The 18,368-nt window shown below is 35.2% G+C and overlaps 1 protein-coding gene across 5 annotated transcripts; it reads right to left on the reverse strand.

The window, feature by feature from the left end:
- Window positions 1-242: 242 nt before the first annotated feature.
- Window positions 243-17,930, reverse strand: LOC145000384 (UPSTREAM OF FLC protein (DUF966)). Of its 5 annotated transcripts, none has more exons than XM_078959599.1 (8): window positions 17,558-17,930; window positions 16,848-17,233; window positions 16,685-16,754; window positions 16,486-16,601; window positions 15,577-16,366; window positions 15,212-15,475; window positions 14,743-14,805; window positions 243-331 (listed from the first exon to the last, which is right to left on the reverse strand). In XM_078959599.1, exons 2-8 carry the CDS (start codon window positions 17,107-17,109, stop codon window positions 271-273), a joined length of 1,626 nt encoding a protein of 541 aa, XP_078815725.1. In that variant the 5' UTR covers window positions 17,110-17,233; window positions 17,558-17,930; the 3' UTR covers window positions 243-270. The 5 variants fall into 5 exon arrangements, with proteins under 5 accessions (XP_078815725.1, XP_078815724.1, XP_078815721.1 ...); XM_078959598.1 differs by lacking the exon at window positions 243-331 and adding an exon at window positions 4,363-4,444; XM_078959595.1 differs by lacking the exon at window positions 243-331 and adding an exon at window positions 12,936-13,355.
- Window positions 17,931-18,368: the final 438 nt, after the last annotated feature.

Below are 18,368 nucleotides of genomic sequence, written 5' to 3' on the forward strand. Positions count from 1 at the left end.
TACCAAGTTTCGGGAGAGGGATTTGTTGGTCCCGCAGTATGCAACGGACGAGAAGATAAAGAAGGTAAGGTATCATGACATGCTAAGGGATGCCATCAGGGAGTTTGTAACTTTGTCAGGGTGTGTGTAACGACCCAAAAATCACGACCGGAAATTTCTTTTAAAACATTACTAAAACCATATTTACAAAAACCGTCTCATAAGTCATAACATAATTTTCGAGTTTTAATTCAAAATATAATCTCATTATCAGAGTAAAACACTTCCAGGCTAACTGACTATGGTGTGTGCACTGCAACCTCGCCGAGCTCCTCTTTTGAAAACTGAGTACCTGAAACCAAAAACTGAAACCATAAGCACAAAGCTTAGTGAGCTCCCCCATTCTACCACATACCATACAATAACATATAAATCACATATTGGGCCTTGCCCACTGCATCGGACCGAGGTCCGCACTAACTAGGGCCTTGCCCCCTGCATCGGACCGAAGTCCGGAAACTGACTGGGACCTTGTCCTCTGCATCGTACCGAAGTCCGGACTAACTGGTGCCTTGCCCCCTGCATCGGACCGAAGTCCGGAAACTGAATGGGACCTTGTCCGCTGCATCGGACCGGAGTCCGGACTAACTGCATCGGACCGAAGTCCGGAACTAACTGAACAAAGCATAACATAAACATATCAACTAGCATGAACACACATATACTGCATACTGCATCGGTTCGTAGCCCATAACACATAACACATAAATCCTATCTGAACCACGAAGGCATCAAACATACTAACTACTACATCAGACCGAAGTCCGGAAACTACTGCTAGCTAAACGGGTCGGCATTGTGGCCTTAGACCCGTTCCTACTGGAAGGAAACTCACCTTGTGATGTTGACTGCTGAACTCCTGAATGAGAAATCCTCGACTGCTGCTCCGGCTATCATGGGAAATAAAATACTAAATCAGAATAGGGATTCTCCTATGGGTAAAATGACCATTTTACCCCTGTTATGACATGGTCACAACATGGCCCAAAAACCCTCAATTCCTTCTAAGCCCATCCATGGCCCCACTAAAGGCCCAATAATGCCCCAATTTGCTCCATTGGGCCCACAACCCTTTATTGGACCTTACTCAAGCCCGATGCTAAATCCTTGGTCCTTAGCAATTGAATTTTGATGGCCCAATAAGGCCCAAGGACCCTAAGTCTCAACTCAGCCCACACCGAGGCCCAAAATGCAATAAGCCCAACTGACTGCGTTATGTGGGGCGTACTCTAATGTACGCTTAACGTACTGGCCTGCTAGAGAGTACGCGGGGCGTACCTGCAATTACGCTCGGCGTACTCATTCCGTTAAGACACTTTCCATCGAGCACTTAATACTCCGACTCAAGAGCCATAAACTTAGATCTAGGTCTTATTCCATTCCCTAATCGATAGAGTTGCTTGCTTTATGTCTTCCATGACTTACATAAGTGCCAACTCCAAAACCCATGTTCTAATTCCATGAAAGAAGGTCTTAACTCATGCATGAACTCATTTGGACTTCTAAGATATCAACTTTATGATCTAGGGAGTCATTTAGTTCCAAGGGTGGCAACCCTTGGCCTGCAAATCGGATTCAAGCTATAAAGCTTTCACCTTTAGACCAAAAACTACCATAAATACCCATACTAGATCTAAGCATCCATAGCCAAAGTTATGAGCTTTTTACCTTCCAGGTGTCCCATAGGATGGTGTTGTCTCATATCTATAAGCCCTGGCCTCCAAGGTTCTTCCTTACTAATCTTCCTCTTCTCTTTTCCAAGCTAAAAGCACCAAGATAAGCCTTCCAAGATCAAGATCTCACAATATGAAGGTAGGGTCGTTCTAGGGTTCCTTCTGAGGTTGGGGAGGCTGATATGGGGGCTAGGGTTGGAGATATAATGTCCTTTATATAGTGCTTGTCCAAGAATTAGGGTTTTTAAGCTGTTAGCGTACGCTGGGCGTAACTCCCGTACGACGGGCGTACGCCTATAGGACCCGCGATCTTTTGCCCCTTTACGCTGGGCGTACTTAGCTAAACACGCGCACCCCAACATGCATGTATAGTCTTCTATGCAAACTTTTCTTTATAAGGTCATTCTTGCCAAATCTTCAAAGTGTCATAACTCCATTTTAGATCCGATTCTGATGAACTTTATATTCACGGAAAGGTGACGAGAAACCCTACGTTTCTAACAACACAACCCGACCCGAAAACTTCTCAAATAATAACTCCAAATTTAATAAAGGATTAAAATGCCCCTGACCTTGGCCTCTGAAATTCCATAAACGAATATTTTAGAACAGGTCGTTACAGTGTGACCCTAAATGATATGATTGCTATAGTCTATGAGCGGGAGATCCATTTGGAGCACCTCGGAAAAAGGAATTTAGAGTAGACTCATATCGCAATGGGCTAAGAAAAGAAGCCCAAGACACAAGATTTGTGTTTGGGAGGCCATCATAGGGTTTTGGTGATGATATTTAACATATAAGTTTATCATTAATCAGATTGAATTTGTTATCTGTTTTTTCAAGTTCAAATGTTACTCAAAGTTGATTGAATTAATCTTATTTAATTTCGAGTAAAAACTTGACTTTTAAACATAGAACGAATCAATCTCGAGCTTACAAGAACTCGATTCGAATTTTTATGAGGGTTTTTTCATCCGCTAGGTAATATGCAAGTGTTAGTTATGGTTGCAAACAAATGAAACTTTTATTGAATTGTTTGGGTTCATTGTAGTTGAACTTTTTTGTCCACTTTATTTTTAAAATCTATAAAGAATTTGTGTTTAATTAGAGTACATTACTAAGTTATATTGTCAGTAATTATCTACCTCTTTTTGTTGGAGCTACAGAATTATGTATGTATCAAAAATAAACTTTGAAAAAGTTTTGATACTAAAGCTCAAAAGGCTTTTAGCCTAGGTGTATCTGGTGTTGCTATCCCTCCTTAAAATCGAGGGTTCAAGTCCTGTAGTGAACATATGCAAAATAATTTAAGACTTGTTTAGTATATTTGTCGTTTCAAAAAAAAGTTTTGATAAATTCGACGTGTTCGACCAATATATTGATTTTGTTTGTAGTTTTTATTTTATTTTACCCATTTGACATCTCAAAGGTGAAAAGCCTCATTGATTTCTATTAAATATATCATGTTATTTGAGCTTGATAAGTTAATGATAATCCTACATCTTGAAGATTTATTAATGTGATATGAAGTTCAAATTTAATATCTATCAAATGAATGTATATGTTAAAAAGTGCCCTTCTTAGTTGATAGAATGCAACTTGGTCCTTTTAGGCTTCTACGCCTCAAATAAATGAGGTACAAACAGTCGTCCTTTCTTGGTCCACTCGTAATGTCATTTGGTGTGTCCCATTCTGAATTTTCACATGCCACGACACCATGTCCAAAACTTTGGATGATTATTACGACAGTTCAAATCTTTTACTCAATAAATTTATTTAAAAAATAAAGAGTTTTTAAGAGCGTAATTGGTACAAAGCTTTTGGAAACATTCCAGAATTTGTAGCTTTTAGCAATTGAAAAAAATCAGTGAGATTAAGTTACCTTCTTCCTACTCTATTTCTTCTCAACGGAACAAACATCCGCTGTGGTTTTACTATTTCTTCTAAAGTGATGACATGAGCCGTAAGGCTACAATCTTCGACATATGTACTCATTGTTTAAGCTTCAAGTCATAGTTTCTAAAATTTTGAAGGTTTTACTAAAAATCCCAAAGTAATTGTTATATTGTATTACTTTATTATTAAGTTATATTTATAATATGAGTAAATTGTCTCTCGGTACTGAAATTGTACATTTGGTCTCTAAGTTTTTTTTTTGCACTCAGATAGTCCCTAATGTTTGATTTTATTGCGTTTCTCGAAAAAAATGAAAAAACTATAATGCCCTTTGTATTTTATTTTTTATTTTTAAATATTTATTAATTATAAAAAATAAATTAAATAATTAAGATGGGTGTCACTCTCTACCCAACCACCGTAATCTTCTAACCCTCTCATCTTCCTTATTTCTCTCACTCTCTCTAATCAATTGAAGAATGTGCTTTGGAAACCACCATTCACCGTTGGAACCACCGTATATCTCTGCTGGAACTGCCGGTCATTGTCGAAACCAATGGATCGTTGCCGAAAATACTATAACACCACCATTATCGACTCTCTCTTCTTGAAGCTTTTCTCTACTCCAATCTCTCGTCGGAAATCGTTACAACCACCATCATCGGTTCGCTTTACTCCAATCTCTACCGATGTCACCTCCATCATCGGCTCTTTCTACTCTATCTTCTTAACCTCTTCGCAAAATCAACTTGTTGATTGCCTTCTTAGACTAGATCTGTTTGCTGGTGGTCAATAGAAGTGGTGGTGACTTCAAGGTGGTGGCGGTAGCAGCATATCTGGACAAAATGGTGTTGGCTTTAGGGAACTACAACAGTTTTGGTATAGAGTATTTTAGAAGATGAGTGTAGGAGGATTAGTTGTGCAACATACCATTTTAATTTGCTTTATTAAAAAAATATAAACCAATGATAAAAGTAAATAAAATATATGAAAGAGAAAAATGGTCATTCACATTGGCTACGGACGAATAACACAATAAAATCAAACAATAGTGAATATCTGAGTGAAAATAAAAAAATAAAAAACATAAAAAAAAAAACTTAGGGACCAAACATATATTTACTAGTAAAACGATTTCAGTAACTTGTTCTTGTAATATATATATATATATATATATATATATATATATATATATATATATATATATATATATATATATATATTAAAAAATTTAAACTAACAGTTAGTTTTCTTTGTAATTAATTATATTAGTATATATAGGCCCGATCTATTAATTTTGAAAGTCTTATGCGGAAAGTAAACATTGGTCTCTAAATATAATTTTTTATATAAAAAAAATTAATAAGTACGATAATTATTATAAAACAAATCAAAACAAAATTTGACATTGATTTGTCGCTAATGGAATCTGTCACTAGTCAATAATCCGTCATTAATACTAATGTATGTAAAAAAAAATTCAAACCCCTAAAACGACACAGACCTTGTTTGATTGCACGTCCCACACATATCCTAGACCGACGTTGAGAATATATACAATTTTGATCTAACCCGATCATATAGTTTATTGCTAGTGCCCTCGTACGAACAAAAATTCTTGGATCCGCCACTGGCTATTAGCAAAGTTGTTGAATATGTCCTGAATGTTATAATTAAAATAACAAGTAGATTATATTTAGAGAAAATAAATGAAAAATAGTGTAGGTTGTTAAATTCATAATTTAACATTACCGTGTAAAATCAAAGTTAGAATTTTCGTATTTCAAGATATATATGAATTGTCTTATTCATAAGTGACGGGTCATAGAATTTGGGTTCACATATGAATCGAATGTCATTTATATCGACCACCACCAGCATGACGATGGTGGTCCGACTATTAAATACAAGAAACCTAAAATATGTTGATTTTTTTAATATTTGCTACACAAAAATGAAATGTTACTTCATTTTTTGTAAAGGAATTGTATCATATTTTAATATAGTGGATTTTATTAAGTAATAAACTTGACCTAACAAAAGACTAAAGTTTTGAAGCCACTAAACTCAATTTGGTTTAGACTTTCTACTCGTATTGAACACTAAAAAATAAGAGCTGGTAGCAATTTTATCAAACTACTAAGTTTTTTAGGCTTAATCTTACTAAACAATGTAGTATTCTGTCTCAGAGCAGGCCCCCATGGCGCGGTACTTGAGCTCACTCAAGACTGAGATTCCGCAGTTTCTATCTACCCTACGATGCGGTACCCTCTTCGAGCTTCAGGATGTCGCGTGGAGACGGGTAAATGAGATTGAGACTCAGACGAGGGAGGAGAGGCAGCCTTCGGTTTAGCCACATCCTACATCAAAGCAATTCAAGCACACTAACTCACGATTTGGAGGATATAGGGGTCGCACTAGTGGCGAGTGCGACAAGGTTCATTAGGGTGTTTGTCGATCTTCTTCTAAGTGCCACAAATGTGGCAGGAAGGGCCATATTTTTAAGGATTTTCGTCAGCAGGCCCCCATTAGCGTGCACCAGGATTTTTTACCATTGTGAGCAGGTTGGCCATGTGAAGGCCAGTTGTCCCTTGCTAGCCGCTAAACCAGTGCAGGAACCAGTCCCGACTACTTTGAGGATGGCGGATGGACGCTAAGGTAGGGCGGAGCCCCCGAGGGATCTAGGTCATGCTTTCCAGCTCACGGAAAAGGAGGCCAGGGCGCCGTTTGATGTTGTTACTGGTATGTTTTCATTATGATTCTATCAAGTTATTTTGTTGTATGCTTATGATTGTGTTTCTGTTTGGTACCTACTTACTGAACTCCTTACCTGCTCTTGTGCTTTTTGAATCTGGTGCGAGTCGGTCATTTGTTTCTCGATCCTTCAGTATTAGTTTTGATATGTCCCTTGGAGAGTTAGAGTGTCTGTTACGAGTTTCCATCGCCAACGAGCACGGGGTTTCTGCATCAAGTGTTTTTCAAGATTGTACCTTGGATATTTTTGGGGTGTCTTACCTGATTGATTTGATTCCTATCCCTATGGTGGATTTATGCATGATAGTAGGGATGAACTGGTTGAGCAGGTTTGGTGCCATGATAGATTATGAAGGACAGCGGGTAGTGGTTCAAACCCCAAGTGGGGGAGAACAGACAATTTATGGCGAGGGTACCAGGGTTGGATTTACCGTTTTGTCGATTTAATCTTCCCTAAAGGTTTACGCTAAGGGTCATCTCCTACATTGTATTTACCTCTCATCGCATTTCCTTATATGTTTGTTCCTAAGGATCATCGCCTTCATCGCATAGGCAGTACTGATTTGGGGATTACTTCCCCAATATGTGTCCAGTAAGGATTAGGGTATCATCACATGAATATGTAGTTACAAAATCTCCTGAACTCGTAATTCAAAGTAAGCGTTAGAGTATCATCACATGAACACGTAGTTACAACATCATCTGAACTCGTAATTCATAGTAAGGGTTAGAGTATCATCACATGAACATGTAGTTACAACATTACCTGAACTCGTAATTCATCACCTACAGGTTATGAGCCTGCTGGTGTTTCCACATGACTGTCTAGAGTAGTCTGTGGTCGCCATCTATACTCTAGTAGATGACTACATCGCCACATCACAGGTTAAGGTTATGACATTTCCTCATATCTCACATCTCCTATTTATCATCACCTAGTTATCATCACCTTTTTATCATCAACTATCTCTCATCACCCATCGCTACCCAATACGTATTTATAAGTATAAAAGTACATATACAAATTGAATCAAGTAAAACATGTATATTTTGTTCATCCATCATAGATATCAAGAACACATATAATATGCACACATTGCATGTAATTTATATTGAATACTTCATATCTATGTGTAAGATGAAAGTAACTATGCACTCACTTGTTAAAGTGATGATTCTGAACTCGGACAGCGCTTCGCTTCTAACAATATAATTTCCTTCGACGAAACCTAGTATTTATTACAACTAGATTTTAGTCTAATATTTATCGTGACTAATTATTAATCTTAGTATTATTATCTTTATATAAGCATTAAACCATACTTTTCAACTACTATATATAGACACGGGTCATACATGAAACACCGAAGGGCAGGGCCATTTTGGCATTATAGCACTTCTGAAATCCAACAACTCAGGCGACCCTTCAAACCAGACTCCTCGTACCGTGAGTAGTTAAAAATATATTATAACGACACTTATATAAGTCACAATACTAGATTATATATTGATTATAAGTTCATAATAACAATACTAAATTTAAACATAAGCTATATTTAAAGTAGGGTAATCATATCTCACTTACAGAGGGGTTTGCTAGAAACCGGGCTCTGCGAGGGCAGAACTTTCTGAGCTGAAAAGCACTTTTTCTCGGAGCCTTCTGTTGCTCCAAGGCTTTCCTCTAGCACCTAGAAGATACTAGAGGTTGGGGGAGGGTTAGAGAGAACTTAGAGATAGAGAAGGGTGAAGGAGTGAGTTTTGAAGGTAACCCTCGCAACCTTTATATAGGGGTCTGGTCTTTGGTCTACGCAGGGCGTTCCTCGGAGGAACGCAGCGCGTACTAAGGGAGCAGGTGTCCGACTTCAAATGGGGCGACGTGGTCGCTCCGTAGCAAAGCATGCGAGAACGCAGGGCATTCACAAGCAATTTCACATCAGTCACTTCCGACTTCTAAATTCCCTAACTTTCACATATGAGCTCCGTTTTCGACGTTCTGTATGTCCACTCTTAGGTGGAGACGTACTCTACAACTTTCATTTAGACTTCATTGGATAATTTTGACTTTATTTTTAAAGTTATATTTTTAACAAACCTAGATAGGTAAAGTTCATTAAAAATTCATAACTTTTTCATCTGACGTCCGTTTTTATCTGTCTTTTTATTATTGAGCTCCTATTAACGAGATCTTCGATTCTCGTTTAAGTTGTGCTGGCTAAAAATCGGTCGATCTAAGATTCGAATTTCAGACTGCATACTGCTTTTCCAAATTTTAGAAAATTCATAACTTCTTCATACAAAGTCAGATTTGGGTGTTCTTTTTTTGCACGCTCTCTGTTTAACGTATACTACGAATTTCATTTAGATTGCTATGGCTAAATAGTAATTTATTGTAAACTCACGTTTTACATCATACAACGTCGTGCCGGTTTTGTCGCGAAACTTCGACAGATCATAACTCATTCATTATAACTCCGATTTTGGCGTTCTTTATATGCACGGACCCCTTGTGACATATACTATAACTTAGTTAAGGTTATTTATGAAAAGTTCATTTTTGACGCTTATTGTCTCTAGATTGACTAACTCGAATCTGTGAGTGTTACAGTTATCTCGCATATATGGTTGACACTCGGGTAGAAAAGGGGGTTTTGGTTTCGGATGTGCCTCTAGTCAAAGTGTTTCCAGATGTATTTCAAGAGGAATTACCCCATGTGTCTCCCGCGAAGCAAGTGGAGTTCAGGATCGATATGATTCATGGTGTAGCACCGATTACTAATGCATTGTTTGATAGACATCTTTCCAGGTCCAAATAGATCTTTCTGGCTGAATGGACCAGAAATAATCGTTTTGATATGCACAAAAAATAGTTCTTTCACGGTAAAATATATATTTCCTAGAAAGCTCCAAAACCATATCTTTCTGGCCGAATAAGCTGGAAGGACAATTATGTCACAAACCTCGCCTCCTTCTTTCTATCTTGGATTATTAATTTTTTTAAATAAAATTTTTAATTTATTTTATTAGATTATTACTTTTGTATTGGATTATTATATTATAATAAATATTATTTTTAATATATAATATTTATGTATTAATTAGTATTATTGTATTGGATTACTATTTTCTTTTAAATAATTCTTTTTTATTTCCTATTTAGGGATTAATTCTTTTTTATTGCATTATTATATGTTAATAAATATTATTTATAAACATATAATATTTATATGAGAATAAATATTACTTTGTTGGATTATTAATTTCTTTTAGTTAAATTTTTAATTCATTTTTATTGGATAAATTCTTTTTTTTTTTTGACAACATCACAATCATCCTAATATATTTAAAAAAATTCATTCATCCCACCACTATCGGACATAAACCGGGTCAAGAATCACATGTTGAGTTATAAAAAATTAAAATTGCTAGAAAGAATAACAATGTAGCGTCAACTTGAACAAAAAATAAACTAAAAACAACTTAATCGACATTCTATTTGGATTTTTAAATGATTATTATGTAATTTTGATTTTATATGACATTTTGTATGTTTTTATAATTATTCAACAACTTCATTCATCATAGTATAGAACACCAAGGTAATATTATCATTTTTCATCATTCAACACATTCAATCAGATATACAATCAAATAACATGGTTTCATTCTCGGACAAAAAACTTTTCCATACAACACTTTCCCTAACAACATTTTCCCGAACAGAAACTATTAAACGAGACCTAAGGCGCCATACCGATTAGCACCACCAGAGATGCAGGAGTTGTCCTCTCAACTTTAGGAGCTATTGGGCAGACAGTTTATTAGACCAAGTAGTTTGCCTTCAGGAGCACCGATCTTGTTTGTGAAGAAGAAGGATAGGTCTCACTACATGTGTATTGATTATCAGGAGTTGAACAAGTTAACGGTTTAGAATCGTTACCCACTTCCACGGATTGATGATCTCTTCGATCAGCTGCAAGGTACATCTTGGTTCTCCAAGATCGATTTGAGGTCATGATATCACCAAATGAGAGTTAGAGAGGAGGACGTGTAGAAGACAACGTTTTGAACTTATTATGGTCATTACGAGTTCGTGGTGGTACCATTTGGGCTCACCAATGCGTCGACAACATTTACGGATTTGATGAATTGGGTATGCAGGCCGATGCTCGACCGTTCGGTCATTGTTTTTATCGACGATATTTTGGTCTATTCCACGACCAGAGAGCATCATAAGGAACACCTTTAGAAGTTGTTGGGATTTTTTAGGAGGGAGAGGCTTTATGCCAAGTTCTTGAATTTTGAGTTTTGGTTACGGGAGGTCAAATTCTTGGAATACCTCGTTAACCAGAGCGGGATTCATGGGCAACGACATGTTGCTAAAAGGAATTTTGAGAAGAACGTGACTCAGTCGGCATCGTTAAGCTCTACTTATGTGGAGATTTTGAAAACCTTAGATTTGGGGCTGATGATGGGTTATCAAATGGATGGTAATAAAGAAGTTATGAAAAGGGTAATTCAAGGTGACGGTGCTAAAGAAGTGATCCAATGATTTATATGTCTTTGAATTTAAGAAGAGTGAGGGATGCGTATAAACAAGAGTGGGTGCGTGAGCTAAAATTTAAACATCAAATAAGTTTTATTAGCTGTCAAGAAACACAAGTGAAGATGGATTCAGTTGAGGTTGATCAGTTTTGGGATAACTCAAGTTTCAGATTTGTAAGGGTGGATTCCAGTGGGAGGTCGACTGGTCTCCTTTGTCTTTGGAATCCCATGATTTTTGGGGTTATTGAGGTTGTTAAAGACAGGTCCTTCATTATGATTTCAAGTAACCAAATTAGTATACAAGAGAGGGTAAATTTTGTTAATGTTTATGCTCTAAATAATTTCAAGGAGAGATTGGTGCTTTGGAATGCTTTAAAAGATATCAAGAACAACAAAATGGTAATTGGCTTTTTATGGGAGATTTCAACGAAGTTCGCTGTAAAGAAAATCATTTTTCAATGTTGGCTTGTGACTATAGTATGGAAGATTTTAACTCTTTTATTTGTGACGTAGAGTTGTTTAATTTTAACATTGGGGGGTGGGGGGTAGAAAATTCACCTATTTGATAGGTTCTTAGCAAATGATTTGTTCCTATCTAGGTGGGCTACAACTGCAGTTATGGTCCTTCCTATACTGTATTCTAATCACAACCCTATTGTTCTCATCAGTGACACTCTTGAGTTTGGACCCTTATCTTTCAAATTCTTCAATTCTTGGTTGTGGTTAGATGGGCTCCCAGAGGTTGTGCGATTGTCTTGGGCGAATTAGATTGAGAATAGGAGGGTTGATTTGAAATTACTTAAAAAACTTCAAGCTCATAAAAAGTGATATAAGGACTTGGTGATCGGATTTGAGGTCAAAGGAAAAGTATAAATATTCCAAATTGTTGACTAAAATTGATGACTTGGAGATCCAGGATGAGACCCATGCTTTGTTGTCTGCAGAACGATTGATGAGGAAAAAAATTGGAAATACAGGATTATTGAAATCGACTCCATCAGGAGGCTTGATCTAAAACAAAATGCAAGAATAAGATAGGAGGTCGAAGGAGACGAGAATAGTAAATTTTTCCATGGAGTTATCAATGGGGATAATAAGAAAAAGGGAGAATTTCATATATGCCTCTTTTAAACTTCAAAATATCATATTTGCCCAACTTAATTTCTCAATATCATATTTACCCTTTATAAACCTTCAAAATATCATATTTGTCCAAATTCATTTTTATAATGTTTTTAATATTTTAAAATCATTTTTTTATACCTTAGAATTATTATAATAATTAAAAATTTTAACCATATTATCATTACGTCTATGATAATGGAATGTAAACTTCTAAATTGTTGAAATATCGTACTCTTAAGAAACAAAAAGATTCATCTTCAACCCTCTCTCTTGAATATATATTCTGATTGTTTAGTTTTTGTTGTTGTTGATTACTATCATGTTGTAGATGGAAGATATTTTAAATATTACCATTGATATTTTAATGTTTAAAAAGTGCATACACGATATTTTGATATTTAAGAAGGGTATATATATATATATATATATATATATATATATATATATATATATATATATATATATATATATATATATAACATCAAAATATCATATTTACCCTTCATAAAATTTTATCATATGTATCATTTTTAAACATCAAAATATGACATCAATATATATATATATATATATATATATATATATATATATATATATATATATATATATATATATGATGTTTAAAAAGGATATATATGATATTTTAAAATTTTATGAAGGGTAAATATGATATTTAAAAATTTTATAAAGAGTAAATATGATATTTTGATGTTTAAGAAGGACATGTATAAAATTCTCTCTAAGAAAAAACATTATAAATGGTCTTACAATTGGGGGGGGGGGGGGGGGGGGGGGGGGGGAAGATGGACCCTATATGCATAAAGAAGTTTTTTCTCCTCCAAATTTGATGAAAATGATCTGGAGAGACCCAAATTTGTAAATAACATATTCAAAAAGATTTCGATTGACAATAGAGATATATTGGAGGCTTCTTTTTCGTTGGACGAAGTCAAGAATGCGGTTTGGAGTTGTCGTAATGATAAAGCACCTTGAAAGATTTCGAAGACACGTGATTGATAAAAGTAGGGTATCTCGGAAGTGGAGATTGATTGTTTAGTGAAGATTATTGTTTGCACATCGGGTAAGATTCCGTTTACTTATTTTGGTTTACCGTTTGGATCCAATATGAGTTGGATAGAAGGTTGGAAGTTATGATGATCCATTTAAAAAAAAAAAAAAAAAAGCTTTCTAACGAAAAAGGTTAAAATGTTATTGATTGATGGTATACTAAGGTGCTGTTTGTTTTTTTGAAGTCAAAATGTCTGCAGTCTGCAGACCACATCTGCAAGCCTCTGCGGCAGAAGAGGTGGACCAAATGTCTGCAATCTGCAATAAGAAGACTGTTTGTTTTTAACGTCTGCGGGCCGTTAAAATAAATTGAATTTTTAAACTTAATTTCATGTTATAAACATTAAAAATGTATTTTTAACAAAAAAATGAAAGAAAAAAAAAACTGCACGGTGGCCATGTTTTTTTTTTTTTTTTTTTTAGGTTAAAATGAGGTCTGAAGACCTTTGAAGACAGTGGCCCATGTCTGCGCCAGGAAGACCTCGCGCAGACGTTTTCTGATCTGCACACTTCCAAAAAACAAACAATCTGCGAGGGCATATGTCTGCGCGTTGTCTGCGCGGCGCAGACAAAAGTGGTTGCGCAGATCTTCAAACAAAAAACAAACAGCCCCTAACTTACTACTTCTCTATTTTCAAATCTCCATAATGCATTCTCAATTTCTTAGAGAAAATTAGACTTAGATTTTTTTTTTTTTTTTTTTTTTTTTGAGGGGAGCCAAGATAAATGAGTAAAAAATAAGTTTTATGCATTAGAAGAAATTTAAAATGGATCTTTAATTGGTGTGGTATTCTCCTGAAGCAATTTTCAGGTGTAGGCTTCGGCTATTAAAGCAGTTCATAATCCGGACAAAATGATATTTGGAACGAAAACCCTAGGAAAGACGATACTATGACATAATTGTTTCTTATTCTTAATTTTGGATTGTCCATAGGAAAGCTAGTTTATTCAATTGTGATCAAATAATTTATTTTTGTCCTTTGAGATTATTTAATCTCATTGGTTCTCACTCAACTTCCGACAAATAAAATAAAGTAACAAATTTAGTAAATTTTGACTTGGAGATCGGCTTTTAGCATATATAAAAAAGCACAAAGTCACTAGAGAATCCTATGTGTTGACTTTCCCAAGTCAATGTATCTCTTTTCCTACTTTCAATGTCATATAAAAACAAAACTTCACGAATATATATAAATAACCCACACCACCACTCATATATGTGGCAGTGAAATCACCATGATTTGTCCACATCTTCACCAATAAATAAATCTTTATTTCAAATTGTTTTCAAAACCTATCATTTTCTTGTCTTTATAAAATATAAAATAACTAAACTTTCATCTTTTTAAGCAAGTGATTTAAAAGCCTAAGGGATGCCAAAAGGAGGTATAATAGAATAATAGAATCTATGCAATAATGAAAGCCGAATCTATAGTTGTAAAGCCATAAAAGCTGACTATAAAAAGGCAAAAAGGGAGAGGCTACTCAATTCACCCCACCTCTCCTTAAATTACTCCCACCTTTTTTTCTTGGATATTTTTCAAATTTTTTCACAGACCCAATTTACCAAAATACCCATGGAAGAATTCTAATTGCCTAAATCAGACAACAATTTTGAATACAACAAGAATTTCAACAAACTTACGAGTAAATTTCTGTATCACATGGTGCTTCTGAATGAATTATAACCCTAGCTCCTGAAGCCAGCCTGTTATCATGAAATTAAAAATCTCAAGTCTCAACCATATTTACTTTATTTTTAGTTTTTTACCCATAATAACAATTTTTTTTACATTTTTAAACAAATATGCAATTTACTTTATTTGTTACGTATTTGCTTATAATTAATAAAATGTAAGTAAACACATTGATATTATGGATAGCAAATAGTCAACATGTTGCTATTATCAGTTAAAAAATATAAGGGCAATTTACAGAAAAGCCGCTTTAAAATATAGTGGCTTTTCTGTATATTGTCTAAAAATACAATGATATTGATATCATGGGTAAAAGAAAAAAGTACATTAGATATATTAGTAAGAAAAGAGTGAAGTACATTGCACATATTGAAAGAAAGAGTGAAGGGTAAATTTGGAAATCAGACTACAACTTAACTTTCTTCGATTTTGACCATATTATCCTTCTCTTCCCGAAAAGACTCCAATCTTCCTGATTGTTTCTTGGTTGTCATTCTTTTACTACTGCAATTCGAAGGGCAAGGTGACACGATTCTTGAACTTGGGCCTTCTGATGAAATTCTAGGCCCATCAGAAATAGGAGATCTCATTGGTTCACTTTTTACGTTTTTACCCTTGAGTGATCTTGGTATGCACTTTGTACGTGTTGTTGTTTCTGAAACTTGATCGCTATTTTCACTCCTGCATTTCAAGATCCATATAAAATTGGTATAATAACAATGTACTTTTACTATATTTGTAGAGAGGTAAAATTGGAAATATAAATTACAAAGATTACAAACCTGTCAGCATTGTAGGAAGATGATCTTTTTAAAGTAGGGACGCCTTCTTCTTTGATGACTTTTGTTTCCACTAAACTCCCACTAAAGTATTCTTTATCTTCTAACCTCATACTCATAAATCTTGGATTTTCAGGCAAACAATCAAGATCCCCCAACATTACAGATGTTGAAAACAAAGGAGATTGGAATTTTGAATCTGAAAATCTTGGTTTGTAAGATGGGATTAACCCAAAGCTGTGATCTTTGACAGAAATTGACCCACATGAAATCAATTGCATCAACATATCTGTAGCCCTAAGCTTTGTGTTGCTTTGAATTTCTGGTCTTCTAAAACTATTTAACTTACTAGCATCAGCTTTGATTAAAGATTCCAAAGTTTCTGTTTTTCCTATTGAAGAACTCGTGGAGGAAGAAGGTGGAGATGGGTCTGGTTGTATCTCGGGGTTTTGTTTAAGGTTTTGAGGAGATGAGTCTACTGCCATGTCATCAGTTGAAACGCCACGTGTGCATGTTTCTTGGGGTTTGTTAATGTTATTGTTATTGTGATTGGTATTGTTACCTTTTATGTTTTCGTCTGTTTGAGTTGAAGCATCTGCAAGACCATCGGTTTTGTAGATTTTGTATTCTGTTAAGCTTAGACAACCACCTGATGTTGTGGATTTTTCACCTCTTGATTCAGGGGAAACACCACTCATGCTTGTTGAAGATGATGAGTCATCTTGACTTCTTGAAGATGGTGGTTCTGGTAATTGTTTTAGGGCTTGTAGTTTTATGGGAGGTGTGAAACGACCTATGAAATATGAAAAAAAAAATTGATATTTTTTGAGTTTCCAGATGTGAAGAATGAAGATGGGTGTATGAAGTGGTGAAGTAAGAGGGATATGAGAGGAGTTGAGAAGATATATGTACCTGAATTACATTCTTCAACGAGTTCTGAGCCTTTAAGAACATATTCATTGCCATTAGCGGGAAGAATTAGGTCATCTTCACAAAGATCATGCCAGACAAATCCATTTTTGTAACTCCTGTAAGCAAAATAAGATCTTTATCCATCAAACTTTTGTAACCAGATATATGAATTTGATAAGGAAAAAGAAAGTTTGTAAACCTCTTGCAAGACCATGAGTATGTTGACGCCATGCCTCTTCCTCTGAGAACATTAAGTTTTTCAATTACGTCTGCAAGAAATGTTTACGAAATTCTCGGGTTAACTATTTCATTAAAACAGAGAATCGTGGATTTGATTGTGAGATGATATGTATTATGTATACCTCTTAAGAAAAGACCCTCTGATGAAGTAAGCGGAACTTCGATGAAGTGAGGATGTTCAAGCTGTCGATTTCTACAGAGATAGTAAACCACAGGGACTTTCCGACTCTTCTGATGTAGCTCTAGCTCCTGCTCCTGCTCCGGCTCCGGCTCCGGCTCAGGTTGCCGTTGCTGATACCTAGGAGACCTCTCCTTCCAGACTTTAGCTCTATCAGGACTCAATTGTTGATGGTGATGTCCGTACTTTCTCACTCGTCCCTCCATCAAAACCCTAGCCTGTTATACTACAGAATGCTTGGCAAGAATCGACCTTTTGAATTCCGGATTTGAAAGTTATGTCAGGCTGATCATTCGATAATCGATTATCCGGTGAAAATTTCTAAGAATTCTGCAAATGGAAACGATCAACTAAGCATCAGATCTAAATCCATTGAACAAGTCAAAATGTCAAATCAAAACGACTAGACAACATACACCCAATCGGGCCCCATTCAATTCCAAGCAACAGTTTACAAGACAAAAGCGCAAATAATCCGGAACAAAACCTGAACTTTAGTGATGAATAATGATAGATTTGGTGGGGGTGGTGGAGTGAGTGAGAGATACTAAATTCAAAAAAAGCAAAAGCTCCAAAACCGACAATAATTAAAGTTTAAAAAAAATGCTGTACTGATTACAGTTAACAAAAGGAGAGTGAATGAGCAGTGTTTACCTGAAGAATACTCGAAGACTGCTGCATTTACTGATGGCGATGAAGTAGGTGTAGATGTAGGGTTAAGGATTTGGAAGAAGAGAGCGACGGATCTGGTGAGAGGTAAGTTTCGAAAAGTACACAGCGGGTGAAGAAAGGGACAGACAACAGGCAACGGAGATACGGTGAAGAAGATGCGTTTTTTAACTTTTTTCACCTTTTCATGTATGTGACATACAGCAAATCAATAATTTATGCTTACGATTTTGCAGAAACGTAAATTAGGGTTCTTAATTTCCCCCAAAACGCACAAATTTTGTCAAATCTTTCTTCATTCGAAGAAGAGAAGTGAAAATGTTTGAACAGTGTTTAAAGCATGGGGCTCTCGATATCTCCCTCCCTCTTTAACACTATCATACCAGTTTTCAACGTATTATACTGTTTTTATTTAATATATATTTTTTATTAAAAATATTAATTTACTTATTATTTTTTCTATTTTGATGATTAATTAGAAGTTGGATGTCATGTTTTTATAAAAGATAAAAGGTATGCTGTCAATTTAATGAGGTAGATGTAGATACCTAAATTTTTTATGAGGTTATATGTTTTTAGTTATGTAATGAAGTAGATATCTAACTTTTTACATATTTTGATAAAGATATATGAACTTATTATATAAAAAACTGTTATTTTTTTTAATATAACGAGTTAAATAAATCAAAACAGAATTTTTGATTCATTTAATTGGGCATAATTTGTAAAAATATAAAGTCGTCCAAGCATATATGAAACCAGATTTAGGGATGTTAATGTTTGTGCACGTCTGGTT

This window comes from Lactuca saligna, chromosome 6 (assembly GCF_052625555.1).
Source record: "Lactuca saligna cultivar CGN05327 chromosome 6, ASM5262555v1, whole genome shotgun sequence".
Taxonomy (NCBI): domain Eukaryota; kingdom Viridiplantae; phylum Streptophyta; class Magnoliopsida; order Asterales; family Asteraceae; genus Lactuca; species Lactuca saligna.

Coding starts and splice junctions, on each gene's coding strand:
- LOC145000384 (XM_078959595.1), bottom strand. CDS start 17,109: ATGGAGGGACGAGTGAGAAAGTACGGACATCACCATCAACAATTGAGT. Junction 16,755..16,847: donor AGAGGGTCTTTTCTTAAGAG/GTATACATAATA, acceptor CATTTCTTGCAG/ACGTAATTGAAAAACTTAAT. Junction 15,476..15,576: donor TCTTCCTACAATGCTGACAG/GTTTGTAATCTT, acceptor CTTGAAATGCAG/GAGTGAAAATAGCGATCAAG.